The sequence below is a fragment of the Sturnira hondurensis genome, unplaced genomic scaffold, assembly GCF_014824575.4.
Source record: "Sturnira hondurensis isolate 20B ecotype Veracruz unplaced genomic scaffold, ASM1482457v3 Scaffold0004257, whole genome shotgun sequence".
Classification (NCBI taxonomy): Eukaryota; Metazoa; Chordata; class Mammalia; order Chiroptera; family Phyllostomidae; genus Sturnira; species Sturnira hondurensis.
Genome location: NW_028076888.1, coordinates 5381224 through 5399393, shown reverse-complemented (window position 1 = coordinate 5399393; position 18170 = coordinate 5381224). Strand labels below are relative to the sequence as shown.

The window sequence follows — 18170 nt, the reverse complement described above, 5'->3', positions numbered from 1 at the left end:
TACCTGCCTTTCAAACCACATTTTTAAAAAGCCACCCTGTCCTTGGCTGCCATGGTTCCAGCCACAGTGGGCTAAGTGAGAAATTAGGAATTGTGTGTGTGTTCTGATCCCAGCTCCCGGGCACGTCCCCGCACCTTTTTCTGCCTTGGTTTTTCTCTTCCAGAAAATGAGGTAACCATGCTAAGTGATTTTGTGTAGGATTGAGGATTCTTTTCCCTCCAAATGTTGTTTTTGTTCTTAAAAGTAAATTTCACTTATCTTTTTGCATTAGAAATATATTTCCATGGAATGCAGTTTATCAGAATATACACTGAAAATCTGCCTTTGGTCTCTCTCCCTGGCCACCAGTCCCCTCTTTATCCATAACCAGTTCACCGTTTTCTTATCTACATTTTATGATGCACACTGCTAAATAGATGTGATTCTGTGTGTGTGTACATATACTTTTTCTTATCATAAATGTCCCATGTACCCTTCACCTAGTTTCCCCCATGTTCCATGTATTCTTTTTTTTTTTATCTTTACCCAAAGACATAGTTGTTGATTTTAGAGAGAGAGAGAGAGAAACATCAATTGGTTGCTTCTTGCACACGCCCCGACCAGGACCGAACTGCATCCCAGGCTTGTGCCCGACCGGTAATCAAACCAGCAACCCTTTGGTTTACAGGACGATGCTCCAACCAACTGAGCCACACCAGCCAGGGCTGTGTTTTTGTTTGTCTGTCTGTATTNATCTTTACCCAAAGACATAGTTGTTGATTTTAGAGAGAGAGAGAGAGAAACATCAATTGGTTGCTTCTTGCACACGCCCCGACCAGGACCGAACTGCATCCCAGGCTTGTGCCCAACCGGTAATCAAACCAGCAACCCTTTGGTTTACAGGACGATGCTCCAACCAACTGAGCCACACCAGCCAGGGCTGTGTTTTTGTTTGTCTGTCTGTATTTGAAGTGATTGATTCTAAGACTTTGCCTATTTAAACATGTGTTGCCTGTCAGAGAGCAGAGGGGTGTGGCATGACAGGCTGCTTATGTTGAACCCCCGTCCCCCCAAATATACACACACAGGACAAAGAGCACAATGTTGGGGATCGGTGTCTGCCTCTGGGTCACTGTGGGGCTCTGTGATCTGTGAAACGGAAGGAAAAGAGAAGGAGAAGAACAGAAGAGAAACCAGGTGAGCTCCAGCTTTCCGTCCAGATCTGCATTTCTTTGTTTGGTTGTCAGAGGCGATTTTTTAAAAAGCAAACTTCACTGCCTCCTCTGAAACAGGAGGAAGATTCAAGTGTGGTTGAAAGCGTTCATTGATTTGGCTCTCTACATACGCACAACACACCTCTGGCTTTCCTGGCCTTTGGCCTTCGGGTGGCAGTGATCCCTGGTTATGGTTCCCCTTGGTCTTTAAAGACGGTCCCTTCCGCAACATTCACAGTGCAGGGGGCCAGGGCCAACTTCCCAACCTGTGCCAAAGACCTGCAGGTTCCTCACGGCCTTCCGTGACTGCGGCACCGGTGTTTGCCGTGCTGTTAATCCTTTGGAATCGATGATCAGATATCAAAGTTACTCCCCTTTATTTTTGTTTTTAATTTAGCAGAGAGGGATTAAAAGAAAAAACCTCTTTAGACTATAGATCTAAAAATAGACATCATGATGCTGGTTGGAAACCCTCCCAGCCTTTCATACGAGAGATCTCAATTTGCGCTGCACAGAGGGGCAGCTCACTTCTGTCTCGTCCACCAGTTATACTACTCCCCAGAGAAGCTCAATAAATTTGATAGGGAAATTTCCTCCTTGTGCGGAAGAAGCGAAGCTCAGTGGCTGGTGTGGCTAAAAATAATTTAGGGCTCCAAGGGAGTATGTCTGTCTCATGGAATAATGTATCAAAAAGTAAATGTCCAAAAAGTTTCGATCTTGGTTGAGCTGGGCACATCATCGATACCACTGGGCCCTGGATCCTCGGACCCCAGCCTGTCTGATTTGGGATTAAACTGCTCCCCCAAACTTGCATTTAGTTTCCTGCACGGTGGTCCTTCTGCATGCTTCCACTGGCAGTGGCTGCAGAGCTCCTTTGTGAAAACTCCGAACTGGGATGTGGCCACATGTGTGCGTCTCTCTTCTGCGTCCGAGAGTCAGAGGGGTCACCTCCCACCGGCTCCTGTTTAGTCTACGGGGATGCGTGAGCCCGCCCGGCTCCCTGTCTTCAGGCGAGCAGTGCGGTGCGTTTGGCGCTGGCTTTTTACTCGGTGATTTATACCAGGAGACGTGGCTGGGTGATATCCAGTGTCCTTTTGTCTTTGTGTTTGTTTTTCTTGCACGTTTAATGTATTTAAAGGATATATTGTCTTCATGGTTCACTGGGATAAGGAGGGGATTGGTGCAAGTTGTCATGAGAGGCCCCGGCTCCCCGTGATGAGATGAGAGTTATTTTCCTGGTTAGGTATTTTTCTTTCTTTCCTTAGATGGCAGGAGGCAGTGTTTTGCTTCTTTTTGAAACAGCCGTTTTACCTAACGATTTTGGGAAGGGTACTGAGAGGACATTCACTTTCAGGGTGTCATCAGCAACTTTTCCTCCTGTTTGCACTTTCTCACCGAGGAGAGGGGACAGGGACGGTCTCACCTCTTGTTCTTGAATTTACATGTCAGTATTGGGGTGGTGGGAGCCAGCCTGGTGCTCAGGTCGATTTTTACAAAAATGCTTTCATTTAGGCTGATGATATTTGGGACTAGCTTTCTCAAAACCTGTTTCTGCTGCTTGGGAATAGTTAATCCGCAGAAAAGAAAGCATTTGGCTTATTTGCTTAATATTTTAATCAAGCGAATTAGACGGGTTGGGGGGCTGGGGGAGGGGATTAGAAAGTGGGTGGGGGAGGCCCCATAAACAAGGTGATATATAATATTTTTTTTGTTCTCCTTTTAAATAAATACCGATCAGCTTTATGTTCAGAGACAATAGGAGCCGTTGGCTTAAATTTGCAGTTTACTGTATTTATGGCTGTAATATCAAGGTGCTGCCGTCGTAATTTCATGCCCCAATGAGAAGAGCAAGGTCGAAGCAAATGCTTCCATCGGCATCTGCTAACACACTGACTCATAAACAAGGCCCGGCTGGATCAGGTGGCACGGAATAATACAGGCTAATGAAATACAGCATAGCTTTCCATTACTGTTAGTTTTTACAGTGTCGTCATTACGTGTAATTTATGTTTAAAAAATTCAATTTTATACAAGGCACTGGGAAATAGGGGTCTACAGGTCATCCGACGACTTTTAGAGGCTCTGAGAGTCCTCATTGTACTCCACTGTTCCAACAAAATGTTAATAAAATAAAATAAAAATACTTTTTCCCTTTCCCCTCCCCTAACCTTTTCTGGGAGAGTTGATTTTTCTTTTAATTTGGGGAATCTTTTTAGCCAGCTGTCGTCTCTGCCTCATCTCCTTCCACGTGTGCGTGGGGAGATAACTCGTCGTTCCTGGAGAGGTGACCCCGCTCCATCTCTATGGTCCTGGATGAATCGCCTGAGTCCTGTGAGCAGAGGGACTGTGATGGGGAGGGTGCCCCGCAGGGCCAGCCCAGGGCTGCTGCCCTTTGCCGCTGGCCCTCTGGCCCTGTTCTCTAATAAACCTCAGGCTGGGCCAGGGGTTCATTATCTTGCTTATTTCCCAGCCATTTCTGACCCTGCTGCCCTGGTTGTTGTGTGACCTGAAAGATGCGCAGAACATTGCTGTCCGCTGTTATCTGCCTTTCTGCTTCACCCGTGTGGGGCCAGGCCCCGTGGTGGTGCCGTGCGGTCACTGGGGACAGTGTTGAGGTTGCTTATTCTCGGAAGCCCTCGTACGGCCAGCCCCACAGAAGAGAGCCTGTCCTCTCCAGTGCCTCCTGCGGTCTGAGTCCTGGGAAAGGGCCCTGCAGTGCTGCAGCTCACCAGGTCACCGGCTTGGGTTTGTTTGCATTTCAACAAAACCTTTAGAAAATGAAAGCAAGTTTATTTGTCTTCTAATGGATAAAAATAAGCAGGTGTGGCAGCCTTGAGGCCGTTCACTTCAGTGGTCAGTATAAGTAGCTCACTTGTCTGCCCTTTTGAAAGGACCTCACCCCATAGAAAGTGTAGGAAAAGAAGTCTGTTGGCTTCTGCACAGGGGCAGTGAAAGGCTCCCGGTAAAGGGAGCTGGTGTTGGAAGGGAATTCCAGAGAAGGGAGAGGTCAGAGGTCTGCACCGGTTTGGGGCTGGGACGTCATTTGCAGCGGAGTCTGGAGAGAGCTGCAATTGAGAGCTCTCAGCTCTGCAGATCGGGCAGCGGTGGCCTTAGACGCAGAATGACTCTGCCTCCCAGAGTGGAGGGAATGGCTGGGCAGGACCTCCTTAGCTGTGTTCTGTCTCAGTCACAAATTTGAGTTGTCAGTGTCACCGACGGGGGGATGGTGGCTCTTGGAATTGTCAGGCAGCAGCGGGGAGGTTACTGAACAAGACCCTGGTTGCCCAGTGCTAGTGACACCAGATAATGCGGTGGCGCCCCGACTGAAAATGGTTTAGGTTTTATTAAAATCGGCTAATTCTCGCAAAGGCAGCAGCCGAAGGAAGACTTGAGGCCGGTGGGGGAGGAGTTCTGTCTGCCAGACTGCGACACCCTCTGCTCCTGTCTCCGCTAGGCTCAGCCCTTGCTCAGTCCCTGGGCGGTTAGATGATTCCTCGCAGATAGCAATCAACTGGAAGGAAGTGTGTGTGTCTAATTTGCATGAGATTATTTAAAACAAAAAAAAAAGGTCTGCATTAGTCAGGGTGATGGTAAACAACGTGCAGAGATGCCTTTTATAATATAGCCTGTGCCTCAGCTTTCAGAGCCAAATATAATTCACTTCCAATTGGCAGTTGCCTGTATTATTCCTTTTAACCTTTTGGATTCTGCAAGATCTCCGTCTGAGCTCTCCAGGGTTTCTCTCAGCTGGGCGGGGCAGGACCTGGATGTGTGGTTCTGTGGCAGGACCTCATCCCCAAAGGTCAGGACATTTTGGCACCAGGAGCCTAGGACTGCATAGGTGACGTTTGTGTTCTGAGAGAGAGGACCCCCCTCCCCCTAGGTCTCCAAAAGTCCCAGCTGGATCACCGAAGAGACTCACCTATAGAGTCCTGGACCCAGCCAGGACAGGCTCAGGTTCTTCCCTAAGCTGGGGACAGGCCGGAGTGAAGCCCTGTGGACAGTCTGCGAGTGGCCTTTGGGTTGGGGGCGGGAGGCGTAGGATCTTAGCATGAGATCTGGTCACTCTATCCTTGTCACTTTGGTGGTGTTAAAAAAGTTGTCCAGGTGTCATTTGCAGGTGGGAGCCGGTGTCAAGCTCCTGTGCTATTTAGATATAGCCCCAAACAGCACCCACAGGCTCTTACCTGTGGTTGGGGTGCCCGCGTGGGGATGGGGGAAAGAGGTTTAGTCTGTTTCTAAGCCTCCCTCATAAGATTGAAGACGTAAGCCTTGGTTTTGCGACCTGCCCTTTGATGTTTTGCGACTGTGCAGTGGAGGGAGGTCCGCAGGCTGGAGACACAGAGCTGCGGGTTGTCTTTGGCAGTGTCGTGCCCTTAACCAGTGTGCTCTTGAGGGTATTTTTCACCCTCCTTGGGCCTCAGTTTTTTTAATCTGTTAAATGAAGGCAATGACTGGGATAATGGTCCGGCTCTGAAATTATATTATTCAGTGAGATCATTAAAGGGTTTATTTTTTTAAAAGAAGAAAAATGATTCACTTTATGTAACTAAATCAAACTCCCGAGTCTCCGGAGGACTAGGGACATCAAAATGCCAGCCAATGTGAATTCAGAGCATCAAGTGATAAGGTCTCTGAGAAACACGAGCCTGGAAGGATGTGCTGATGCCCCTTACACCATGGACTTGCTCATGGGCCTGGTTGCAATAATGCAAGGAACATGTTTTATTGGGAAAGTAGGCTTTGTTGAAGCTCAGGGCCAGAGGGCAGAGCAGTGGGCAGGGAGTCCTGTCCCTTTAACCAGCTCCCGCTCTCAGGGCTGCAGCCCAGCCGGCAACTTACTGCATATTTCCCCAGCGTTAAACATTATCGTACTTGTTTATATTTGAAAGAGCCAAAAGGGAAAATGAGAATGCAACTGAATGCTCCTTTTGGGAAAATTATCCTCATTTGCAGCCAGCGGCTGACAAGGCACACGAACCACGGGGTTTATAAAATTCCGCACTGTACTAGTGACCATCCGTTGTGCTGACGTCGCACGTGCCGCTTTCTTCGCTGATGGCCGGCGGAGGTCTGGGAAAGCAGGGTTTTTCTACTGGACCCTGAAAGGGGTTCCCCTTCTTGCTTAGGAGGAGGCCTGTGTTCTCCCTTTCTGTGGCTCCCCTGGCTGTTTGGCCCCTGTTCTTGGGAGGTGAGATGACAAAGTAACCCTCTGCAGCAAACTGGGCAATTTCAGAGCAGGGATGTCCCCCATCTCGTCCCATATACTCAGATCTAGCCTTTGTATTTGGAAGGGGCTAAGTGCCAGTACATGACCCTCTTTGTGCCCTGGCAGCCTTTCCACCTGCCCATCAGTTGGTGGAGGGACCCATGTACCCAGGGCCGACCCTGCAGCACTCAGACCTCACAGAGGTGTGGCCTGACCTGCCCCCCCCCCCCCCCCCCCCCCCCCCCCCGCTAGCACCGCTGTGTGCAGAGACGGGGCCAGATCTCAACTGCCTGGCACAGAGGAGAAGGGGTTCAGAACACTGTTTGTTTGTTTGTTTATTTGTTTATTTGTTTGTTTAAATTGATTTGAGAGAGAGAGGAAATGAGAGAGATAGACATCAATTTATTGTTTTACTCATTCACGCATTTGGTGGCTGATTCCTGAATGGGGATCAAACCCACAACCCTGGTATATCAGGACCACGCTCTAACCAACTGAGCTGGCTGACCAGGGCCCAGGGCCATTTAGAACAGTTCAGGCATTTTCCTAGAAAAGTTTGCAGGACAGCTGCAGCTTACTCACGCTGGTGCGATGCAGGGCCACACTGTGCTTTACAGTAGTGATGTGCTCCATGTAGTAGTCCCTGGGCACAGAGCATGGAACACCAGGCTTGGGAAGATGCTGATCCTCAGAACCTCCTGTACTTACTTCATCTGCCCCCAGGGGCAGACATACTGTGCTGTGGGCCTCTAATGGAGAGCTGCTGACCAGATGTGGGAAAGCGCCTGGCTCTAGTTTAAAAGCTCTGTGTTGCGGCTGGACTGGATATTGGGATTCCCGGAAGAGCACGGGCTGGCCAGAGTGGTCTTTTGCAGACCAGCAGCAACCTCCCACCTGCCTTTCCCACTCTCAGGGGCTAGAGCACGCTTATGTGCACACTGTTACTTCCGAGTGGGCCCTGTGGGGAAGTTTTTCTGGCACCTGTGCCGTGCCGTTGGCGCCCTCAGCCTCTTCCCACAGAGCCCACGGCCCCGGGCTGCCTCAGAAAGCCTTCCAGCTGTGTGTCCACCGGAGATGGGGTCTTCACAGGTCCTTCACGTGCCGCATATTCCTCCGTGGGCAAATCCTCTCCATGCGTCATAGCCACTGCAGATGGCGCCCTCCTATTTCAGGATGTGCCGTGTGCATTGTGGTTCGGAGTGTCGGGAAGATTGAAAAAGAGAAGAAGAAAAACTAGCCAAAGGCCATTTAGGCAGCCTGTGATAGGCTAGAGTAATAATCATCTGAAAGTTTGGGCCTGGCCTTGTTTTGATCTGTTTTCTTGTTTTATTTTCTTCTTTACATTCCATATCCCATTCATACTAATCACAGTCAGTCCTGATTTTTCTTTTTATTTCTGCATTTGTCATAAAATAAAGCAAATTATTCCCGTCTTTGGAAACGATCTAGACTAATTAGTCGTCTCACCCAATAATTAGTTTTTTGTTTCCCTGTCTGTTTTCATGCATTATTGTTAGTTTTTTCCCCTCTTTTTTTAACACCATTACAGATTAAAATGAGCCACATTTGCAGTTGATGGTATCTGTTTTCGGGGGAAGAATGGGGAATTGCAGTACGGAGCGACTTCGAAAGCAGCAATAAACTCAAGGATAAATTAAGGAAATTGAATGAGCCACATTTGGAAGCCGTGTGGCGGCTAATATTCTGTCGCTTAAGGTTAAATTGCAGCTGAGAGAGGTTCCAGAGAATCCGAAATCGGGAGGCAGCTTCCCAGGATGCTAGGCCTTCTGTGGCTCTGTGGGCTTCTCTCTGTGAAGCTTTCATGGCGGCTCAGTGGACAGTGGCGAAGGCACTCACCTGCGCCCGTGTGCTCCTCCCCCCAGGGCTGACGGACGAAGAGATCGACGTGGCGTTCCAGCAGTCAGGCACAGCCGCCGTGGAGCCTCCGTCCTTGGGCCCAGCCACACACGTGGTGCCTGTCCAGCCCCCTCACCTCACTTCTCAGCCATACAGTAAGTTGCCCACTCCACCTCCGGCTTTCACCTTATCGGGGTGTAGGACAGTGGCCAAGAGCAGTCCTCCCACGTCCCAGACTCAGCCATCAGGGAGGCTCTGGGAGGAGTAGCTCTGGGGATTTTCCGGGAAAATGTGACACACCCAGATTCTCTTCTCGACAGACTTTGAAGTGTGTGGCAAAGGTTTTAGAAGAGTTGAGGCACCAGAATGAGTGAGTTTATTAATGTGTTGCATCAAGTGTTGTAGTGACGAGCGAGAATCTGTGAAAGTGCCCGTTTCCCTTTCTTTCAGTGGTGCTTTTGCGTGTCACTGCAGCTGCACTACGAGGAATGACCATGAACTTTGGGTTCATGAGGGCACTCTCGTTTGCTCGCTTAAATAACTTGCCTCCTAGTTTTATTTTTTTAAGATTTTATTTATTTGTCTTTAGAGAGGAAGGGAAGGAGAGGAGGAGAGAAATATCAATGTATGGTTGCCTCTCGTGGATTCCCGACTGGGAACTGGCCTGCAACCCAGGCATGTGCCCTGACTGGGAATCGAACCGTGATCCTTTGTTTGGCAGGCCTGTGCTCAATCCACTGAGCTACACCAGCCAGGGCTCCTAGTTTTATTTTTTAAAGTTAATGTCAGGAGATTTAGACCGCCCCCGCCTCCTTCCCTGCCCTTGCTGTACCATGTGATATAGGTAGGGTGGTCTGCGAGGGCATTGCAGACCACCTGTGAGGGCCTCTCTGAGTGCAGTGGGTCTCGTGATTCGACACGAGACCACGGCCCTCAGGAAGTTAACAGAATCTGTTTTAGGCCTCAAGGTTCTTCACACTAGTAATAAATGTATACCTCCAAAATACAGCCAGAGCCCCTTCTTTAAATCACTTTTACAGACTCTAAAAAGGTTGCAGAGGACTCCAAAGCAGTGGAAAATAGCCCCGTTTTGTGTCTCTAAAGTAGCTCAACCTTGGATCTGTTGTCTTTTGAAGTGCCGTTTCTTTCATTGTCTGTCTCAGTTTTATTTCTTCAAAACATGATTTAAAGCCATGTTAGATACCAGATTTTAAAGGGGGCGGTTTAAAACACCACGCTAGTTTTGACCCTACCCCACAGTCCGGAGCTCCCTCCAGCTCCCGTGTCGTCCTCCTCCCTGGCTCGGCCACAGCGGGGAGGCGAGGTCGCTGTGCCTGGCAGTTGCTGGCCCGGGGCTCCGACCCACACTGTGCGCCCGGGTCTCACTTAGACGAGGCCCGCTTTCTGGACAAGTGCTCTCTGGGCGAGGCCGGGTGGGCGGCGAGGCCCAGCTGCACCCACTCCTGTTGCTCTCCTCCGTGGTCACCTTGTCTAACAAGCCACTGGCGTGGCATGACCCCTGAGACCAGAGGAACAGTGCTTCGTGGTGACCGCTGTGTGGAGGCTGCTGAGTCAACCCCAGCTGCTTGTCAGCCCTGAACTCTTTCTCCCCAGCCACCGGGCATTCCCGCCCCTCCATTGAGCTTGCTTTGGGTCACTAACCATGTGTTTTTAACCCAAGGCCATGTCTCCACACTTTTTCTTTAGTTGTGTCCCTGGCCCAGTCGTTGCATGGGATTTGTGGAGGATGGGCAGTGGCAGCTGGGGTGCAGAAGTTTCTAAGACACACATCTGTTCTGTTCCAGCTGTTTCTGCTATAGCTTAGTACCAAACAGGCCCCTCGGCGACTCGAAAACTTCTTGCTCAGCACAGAGTGTTCTGGCTGGTCCCAGCGTTGGCCTAAAACGTCACGCGCTTGCCTCCTCTGAGCAGGTGTGGAGAGCGAGACTGTTAGTCTGTCCCAAAGAGGCAGGCGCTTGTGGCGGGCGGGGCTGCCCGGTCCTTTAAATCATCCTGCGTCCAGATCTCCCTGAGAAAAAGCGTCACCCACTTAGGGGTTTAGGTGGGAGTATTTTTAAGAGTCTCCCAGCCCTAAAAATAAAAATACATCTTCTGAGAGACAGACTCCTCCCTGCTCTGACGCTGGTGCACAGAGAGCGGTGATGGCAGTTTTGAACACCTGCCGTTTGTGGTTGTCGCCAGGGCGTGCCGTTCCTCTTGTGTGGCTGCCTGCTCCCTGCAGCTCCGGGCCGACTGCACCTCTTCACTTCTGTACTTTTGCCAAGAGGTGTCAAAACTGCTCCAAAAAAAAAAAAAGGCTTGATTTTGATTAATACAGAGAAAGAAGACTTTGCCTGACTGATAATAAAACTGATAAATGACATTTGAATTACTTGTAGCAGTAATTTATTACATAAAATATCTTTTATTTGACATGCGATTAGTTGCTGGAAGCATCACTCAACCTGACGAGTTTAAACACGCTCTGCTGCGAACCCCAGTAAAACCAGGGCTGTCGGCGCCGGCGTTACGAAACACACTAATCCTGGAGTGAGGGGGAATCTGACTTTAAATATTTAAATGATTAATTGGGTTTATATTTTTTTTTACCTTTCTAACCCCCTTAATTACAAGCAAACTCAGGGGAGTTTCTGAACTAGGTGCTCAGTCTGTATGCTTATCGTGGAGGCACTGCACGCGTCCCAGGCGGATTTACGGCCTCTGCGTGTGGGTGCTCCTGCCCGTCTCACATCTGGAGCTCAGGCAGCCCGTCCCTTCCCGTTTCTTGACTTTTTAAGGACATCCTCTCTCTGAGCCCAAGTCCAGAAAGCGAGCTGCTCTGGGCCCACCCCCGAATGCTCCTGTCTCAGGGAAGGGTCACTTTTCTGGGACCACTGCAGGGAGTCCAGTGCTCCTGGATTGTCACCTCTGGACCCTGCCTGGTGACAGATGTCCCACTCGGTGCTTCTTTTGATATCTCTGCTCCTTGGAGACGTGGTTGGACTTGAGATGTTAGTAAGTGCCAATGTCAGCAAAGATAGCATGGACACCTACAGGGATGTTCAGCTCATTCATGTTAAGCACTGACTGTATGCTCAGGACAGTGTGGTAGGATTCGAAACATGGTCTTTAAGAATCTTAACAGGCTCTTGGGGAGAGAGAAGATAAACTCTTAAGAAAAGGATAATAATACACGACACTGTGACTTAATGCTAAAATTAATTATATAGACAAGAAAATCCCACAAGAATACAAAAAAGGGAAAAATTAATGTGGGCGAGAGAAGTTGGAGCAGGCTTCATGAAAGTGACAGGGGATTGCAGGGGTAGTATGGCGTCCCCCGATGTAAGGATAAACCACTGTAATTGGGGCTCAAAGGAAAGTCTGGCCGAGCTTGGGAGAGGCCCGGCCGGAGTCCAAGAGGAAAGCTGATGTTCTGTGTTTCTTGTCCTGGTTTCTTCTTGCTCAACTTTGAAGCAGGAACCCGCGCACTCGTGTGTGTGCGGTGCCCAGCACAGCCCTGAACGGAAAGCCTGGCAAATGCTTTTGATTGATTCGTTCCAAGTGGCTTTTCTTCTTCCCTCCCGGAGAGACAAGAAGCAAGGCAGTTTTGAGATGCAGGCCGGGCCAGGGTGAATTTTGTAGGATGATAATTCTTTCTTGGCCTTCCAAAGACTGACCTGCAGCTTTGGTTGCCTCTTAAAATAGGACATAAATGTCTGAGGTTGGGAAAAAGGTTTTGACATGCCGTAAGAAAACGTGAGTGAGAAAGTGTGTTCTTTCTCAGTGTGTTTCTCGTATGGCCCATGTAGCCTTATGGCACACACTTACCCTAGGTTTTCGTGATTCACTGAGCAGGCACGTGCTGTTGAAGGCCTGCTGGGTGCCCGGCACTGTGCCAGACCCCTGGGGTGGAAGGGTTAATAAGACCTAGCTGGTTGCTCTCTGGCTGCTCCTGTCCGTCCATCAGGAAAGTCAGTTAAGCAGACGCAGCAGGTGAGGTGAACTCGGCCCAGGTGAGAACAAGGGCACAAGCGAGGTGGAGGACAGCAGGAGATGTTCACTGGACCTGGGGGGAGATTGGTTCAGTGACCAGACAGGGTGGGCGAGGCCTCCAGGCAGAGGCATGCGGAGGACAGGGAGCCAGGCGATGTTTAGAGCAGCTAGGGCACGGGGCGGGGGCGTCAGAGACAACCCGAGGGGGAGGGGCAGCCAGGTCATCCTCCTGCTGGAGCCCAAAGTACGTTTTTTCCTTTGAAATGCATCATCTGACTATTTTTGAGCAGTATTATCTGTGTGACTGCATTGTTCTTAGGCCAATAGTAAAATTATTTTTACCAACGGAGCAGATGCTGCAGGGGAGTAGGGAAGGCATCCTGGGAGTGTGTTGATGGGCCAGACGATCTGCCTGTCCAGCTCCAGGCTGTTCCCGGAGGGGCAGCTGCGGCTCACGCAGGGGGTCTCTCAGAGGCCTCTGTGGGGCAGGCTGGACGTCCATCCCCAGTGGCTTGGTCAGCCCCCACACTCACCACGGGACTCTCCAATGTTTAGTCACTGGCTTCCCTGTGAAATAAACTGGGAGTTCCTTGAGCTCAGAGGCTTTTTCCTTTTTTTTAATCTGACAGAGGCTCTGTCTCAGCAGGTATTCTAGAGCTACTTGTTGAATGGATAAATAGTGGCGGAAAAGTGCTTCAGGAGTGAAAGGCTGCGTGGAGAAACCATCCGCTCAGCAGCCTGGAGCCGGTTGGTGAGGCTAGCTGTGGCGGTGCTTGGGAAGTTTTGCCTGGAAAACAGATGGGTCTAGGATTGCTAATTTTGTTACCATGCTTCATGACTTATAGAACGTTATATTCTTTGTGTGTTTCCAGTATTATAGGATGAATGTTTATAAGTTGAATTAGAACTCATAGATCTTGCTTTTTTCCCTTTCTTTTTTAAAATCTTCACCTGAGGATATGTTTATTGATTTTTAGAGAGAAAGGGAAGGTGGAGAGAGAGAGAGACATTGATGTGAGAACGAAACATCCATTGGTTGCCTCCCGCATGTGCCCTGATGGGGATCGAACCTGTGGCTGTTTGGTGCGTGGTGAGCCGCGCCAGCCAACGGAGCCACCGGGCAGGGCGTTGTTGTTTCCTGGTCTCAGCTGCTAACGGAGCAGAGAGAGAATGTACAATCTCTCCTGCTGCTGCTGTTCTCAGTCATTGCTGTCTTCCTTTAGCCTCCTTTAAAAAAATTCTGAACATATATATTTTTAAGATCTGCTTTATTGCGGTATGATTTACATAAAGTAAAGTGCAACAATTTTAATTCTACAGTTCGAGGTTTGACAAGTGTGCACTCCTGTGTAGCTGTCACCACACCGTAAAACGTTGCCGGTTCCCCAAACGGCCCCTCGTGCCCTGTTCCCAGCCAGTCCCAGCGGCGGCGCGCCCCTCCCCCGCTCCGCCGCACTCTGGGGCGGCCACGGGGCTGCTTTCTGTTGCTTCCTGATTAGACTTCTCTTTCCTAGAGTTTGATACAAATGGAATCCTACAGTATGTACTCGTTCGCGTCTGGCTTCTTTCGCTCAGCATATTGTTTCTGAGATGCATCCAAGCTGTGGTGTGGATCAGAAGTTCCTTCCTGTTTGTTGCTGAGTGGATCGGGCACACCACAGTTGGTTTATCCATTCACCAGCTGATGGGCTCTGGGCTGTTTCCAGCTTGGAGCTATTACGAGTAAAACTCTTGTGAATATTCGCATACAAATCTTTGTGTGTTTTTTTTCTCTTCAGTAAATGCCTAGGACTAGAATTGCAGGGTCATATGTTAAGTGTAAGGTTTAACTTTTTAAAAAATTTTATTGATCTGAGAGACAGAAACGTAGATTTGTTTTTCACTCGTTTTTGTATTCATTGGTTGAGTCTTGTATGTGGCCTGAACTGGGATCGAACCCGCAACCTTGGTGTCTCATGACAACACTCCAACCAACTGAGCTACCTCCATGGCAATCTTTTGCCCATTTTTAATTTTCTCCTCATTATCTCATTGGAAGAGTTCTTTAAGTGTTCTGGATTCAAGTTCTTGTGAAATATATGTGTTGTTAGTATTTCCTCCAGTCTGCGGCTTTTGTCCCCCTTAGAAAAAAGCAAAAGATTCTAAATTTGAAGACATCTTTTTACCTTTTTTTGCTTTTATATTTTATGGTTTCTGTGTCCTAAGAAGCCTTTGCTTCCACCAAGGTTGGAAAGATTTTTCTCCTGTTTTCTCCTAGAAGTTTTATAGAGTTCACTTTATAGCGATGAGATCTGTGCTTCCATCTCAGTCTTGTGTGTGTGTGGTGTAAAGGGAAAGTCAGGGTTACTTCCCTGTGTGGGTGCCCACTCGTGCCTGCACTGTGTACTCAGAGGATGACTGTAGTCTCATCTGGTCCCTGTCTCTTCAGTGGGAACCATTTGTGTATGTCTGCACGGATCTGGGTCTGGGCTCTTCTTTTTAAAACACCTATCTTTTTTTTTTTAAGATTTTATTTATTTATCTTTAGAGGGGAAGGGAAGGAGAGGAGAGAAACATCAATGTATGGTTGCCTCTCGTGCATCCCCTGCTGGGAACTGGCCTGCAACCCAGGCATGTGCCCTGACTGGGAATTGAACCGCGATTGTGTGGTTCGCAGGCCCGCACTCAATCCACTGAGCTACACCAGCCAGGACTAAAACACCTATCTTTTTAAATAAAGCTGTTGAAGTGTAGTTTACAAATCTCAGAACTCACCCGTTTCCAACGTGCAGCGCAGTGTGTGGTTTTCGGTAACTCTGCCAGGTGGTGTGACCTTAAGTCAGTCTCAGAGCGTTTTTGCCCACCACACCCCCCACCCCCGACGAGGCCCTCGGTGCCCGTTCTACTGCCCCTCTCGCCAGCAACCCCAGACAGCCACCAGCCCGTTACTGGCACACCGCCTTTTTGGGACATGGCACGTAGATGGCATTGAGTGCTGCGTGACCCCAGTGGCCTGTGCCTTTCACGGAGCGTGATGTTCTTCAGTTTCCTTCCTGTTGCGCCTGCAGCAGCACCCCGTCCCGCGGTGGGGACAGACCACGCTCTGTCTCCCTGTTCCCCAGCAGGGGGCGTTGAGGCTGTCTGCACTCAGCCCCGGGAACCGGAACCGTGAACAGTGACCTGTGAACCGTGCCGCTGAGGATGCCCCTGTGCAGGTCTTGTGTGGGTGTGAGTTTTTCTGTCTCTTGAGTTGCCGGGCCCTGGGGCAGTTTCATGTTTCTGGATTCCTCTCAGTCCTATCTAATCAACTTTTTGGAAGTAAAATGTACACACGATAAAACCAATTATTTTTAACTGTACAGTTTGATGAGTTGTATTTTTAGCACCTCAAAAACTTCCTTTCTGCCCTTCATGTCAGCCCTCTCCCCAACCCCCACTTCCTGTCACCCAGCAGTGTCCTCCCTGTCACCCAGTCTTGCCTCTTAGAAGAACCCCTGTGCGTGGGGTCCCATGGCGTGGAGTCTTTGTGTCTGTTTCTGTATCTCTCTCTCTCACACTCACACACATGCACACGCACATGTACACACACAGGACCAGGCAGTAAGTATTCTAGACTTTGCGAGCTATACACATTCCTGTCACACACGCCCGCCCCACCCCCCATCCCTCGTGTGGATGCCCCATGGTTTGTTCATTGGCCGGTCCCATTTCAGGGCCACCGCGAACACCACCGCTGTGCACACACGTACAGTCTTTACCTGCAGACGCGCTCTCCTGTCCTTGGGTAAACACCCAGAGGTGAAGCGCTTTCATCACGCCTTAGCTGTGTGTTTAACCTCATAATAAATTGTCCTGCCATTTTTCCAAAATGGCTGCACCATCCAACCTTTCCCGAGGCCGCGTACGAGCGTTTCATTGGCTCCGAGTCCTCGCCAACACTTGCCGTCTCAGGTCTTACCCTCCAGTGTGCATGCTCTAGAATCACATTGCACTTTTAATCTGTGCTCCCCTAACGGCCGATGGCGTCAAACATACTCTCTTGAGCTGTTGGCCATTCGTATAGCTTTTATGAAGCGTCTCTTCCCGTCTTTTGCCCATTTTTAAAATCACCTTGTCTTTTAATTAGTGAACTGTAACAACTATTTATAAGATCTCTCCAGAAGGTACGCAGCCATGTAATATGAGAAATAGAGACACTTACTGAAGAAGATACAAGATACAAGAGATACTATAGGTAGGACAGTGATGCCTCAGTCCCCTTGAAAGCAGGCCCCCTGGGACCTCACACAGTTCTTTCTCCCAATCACCATCAGCTGCCCTGTTGTATTTTCCTGAATCTCATCGGTGGTCTGAAATCTCTTATCTTTCAAAGGTGATTTTAGTTTTGGGAAAACTAGAAGTCATAGGGCACCAAATCTGGGCTGTAGAGCGGCTGAGTCACCTGGGTGACCTGATGTTTCACCAAGAAACTCGGCATGAGACATGATGCCTGAGTGGGTACAGTTGTCATGAATCTGCCGGTCACCAACTGCCCATAGCTGCGGTCTTCTGAAACATTTGACAGTTTCCACAGAGGAATGGTGAAGCTTAATGCAAAATTTGGTGCAGATTCATTGCTGTCCTCACTCAGTCATTTTCAATGTGACAGCCACACAGTACATACACTCACTCAACGGCCTGTGTCACCCCCACTGACTAGTACAGTGAGGGCTTCATTGTTCACGCATGCACATTCCAGTCCACTTGCCTTGGCTGCCAGGTTACGTGGACGTCACACAAACCATTCTTGATATATTAACAATGGCTGGACTTTTTCCGGACAGACCTTTAGGTATTATGGTTACAAGTCCTTTATCAAATACGTTTTGCAGATATTTTCTTCTGGCCTATGGCTTCCCTTTTCATTTTCTGGATGGTGCCTTTGGAAAGCAAAAGTTTAAACTTTTGACGATGTCCATTTTATCAGTATTTTTCCTTTTGTGGTTTATGCTTTTTTGTATCTTAAGATGTCTTTGCTTACACGAAGCTTGCAAAGATCTTTTCTGCTTTCTTAAAGAAACTGTATAGATTTTGCTTTTTTGTGTAGATGTGAGATCCGTTTTGAGTTCATTTTTGTGTGTATGGTGATGGTTGAAGTGCACCTTCCTCCGCATTGATCTCCAGCTGTCTCGGCACCTTGGTTGCAAAGATCTTCCCTAGTCCATAGAATTGCCTTGGCTTCTTGGTCAGAAATCAGTTGACCTTATAAGCAAGGGTCTATTTCTGGGCTCATTTTTTTAAATCCGAGAGTGAGGACACGGATACTCCTCAGCGTCCTTCCTGCCTAGTGCGGGCACCACTGGCAGTGTCGCGGCTCGCGGGGCGTGGGAGGTCGTCTTTCCCAGGGTGGGCCCATGTGAGGCCTCGGCCGCAGATGTGGCTGCGGGGACTGCTGCTGCTTGGAGCCCAGCTGCTCGGGTCTCGCCCTGCGCTCTGGGCTGGGTCGCCTTTCCGACTGTTGCCAGCCTTGCACAGCTCAGCCCATGGTGCCCTTCAGCTGGTCACCATCTCGCAGTGCATTTTGCTGTAACAAGCACCGACCTGGCGGCTTGGCACTCTTCCAGGGCCTCGCTGTATGCGAGCCTGTCTTACCAGCTAGTGCTCAGGGTGGCTTTCGAGTGGAGCCGACAGGGTGATTTGCGAAGCCAGGCTCCCTGCCATGAGGTGTTGGGGCCCGGTTCTCGTGGCCACTTTGCCCTCTTCGTCTCCCCTGTCATCAGCGGGCACTGGGCTGTCTCAGGTGTCTCGGCGGGATGGCTCGGTGGCAGCGCTCAGCTCTGTATGACAACTCCTGACTGGGTCGCGGTGTCAGTGTGTCCTGACTTGGTGGTTTCCAGCCCCACTCCCGTGCCTCTGCTTGATGGTGCTTGTCCTCACCCGTCAGGTGAGGGTTTCTC

At 49.5% G+C, this 18170-nt stretch overlaps 1 protein-coding gene across 2 annotated transcripts in view; it reads left to right on the top strand.

The window, feature by feature from the left end:
• Nucleotides 1-18170, top strand: part of PEX14 (peroxisomal biogenesis factor 14) — a 133312-nt gene that overhangs the window by 100508 nt on the left and 14634 nt on the right. For both annotated transcript variants that reach the window (XM_037045255.1, XM_037045256.1), the window contains exon 4: nt 8286-8414. In XM_037045255.1, the coding sequence (XP_036901150.1) occupies nt 8286-8414 (129 nt within the window). The remainder of the gene's footprint in view (nt 1-8285; nt 8415-18170) is intronic.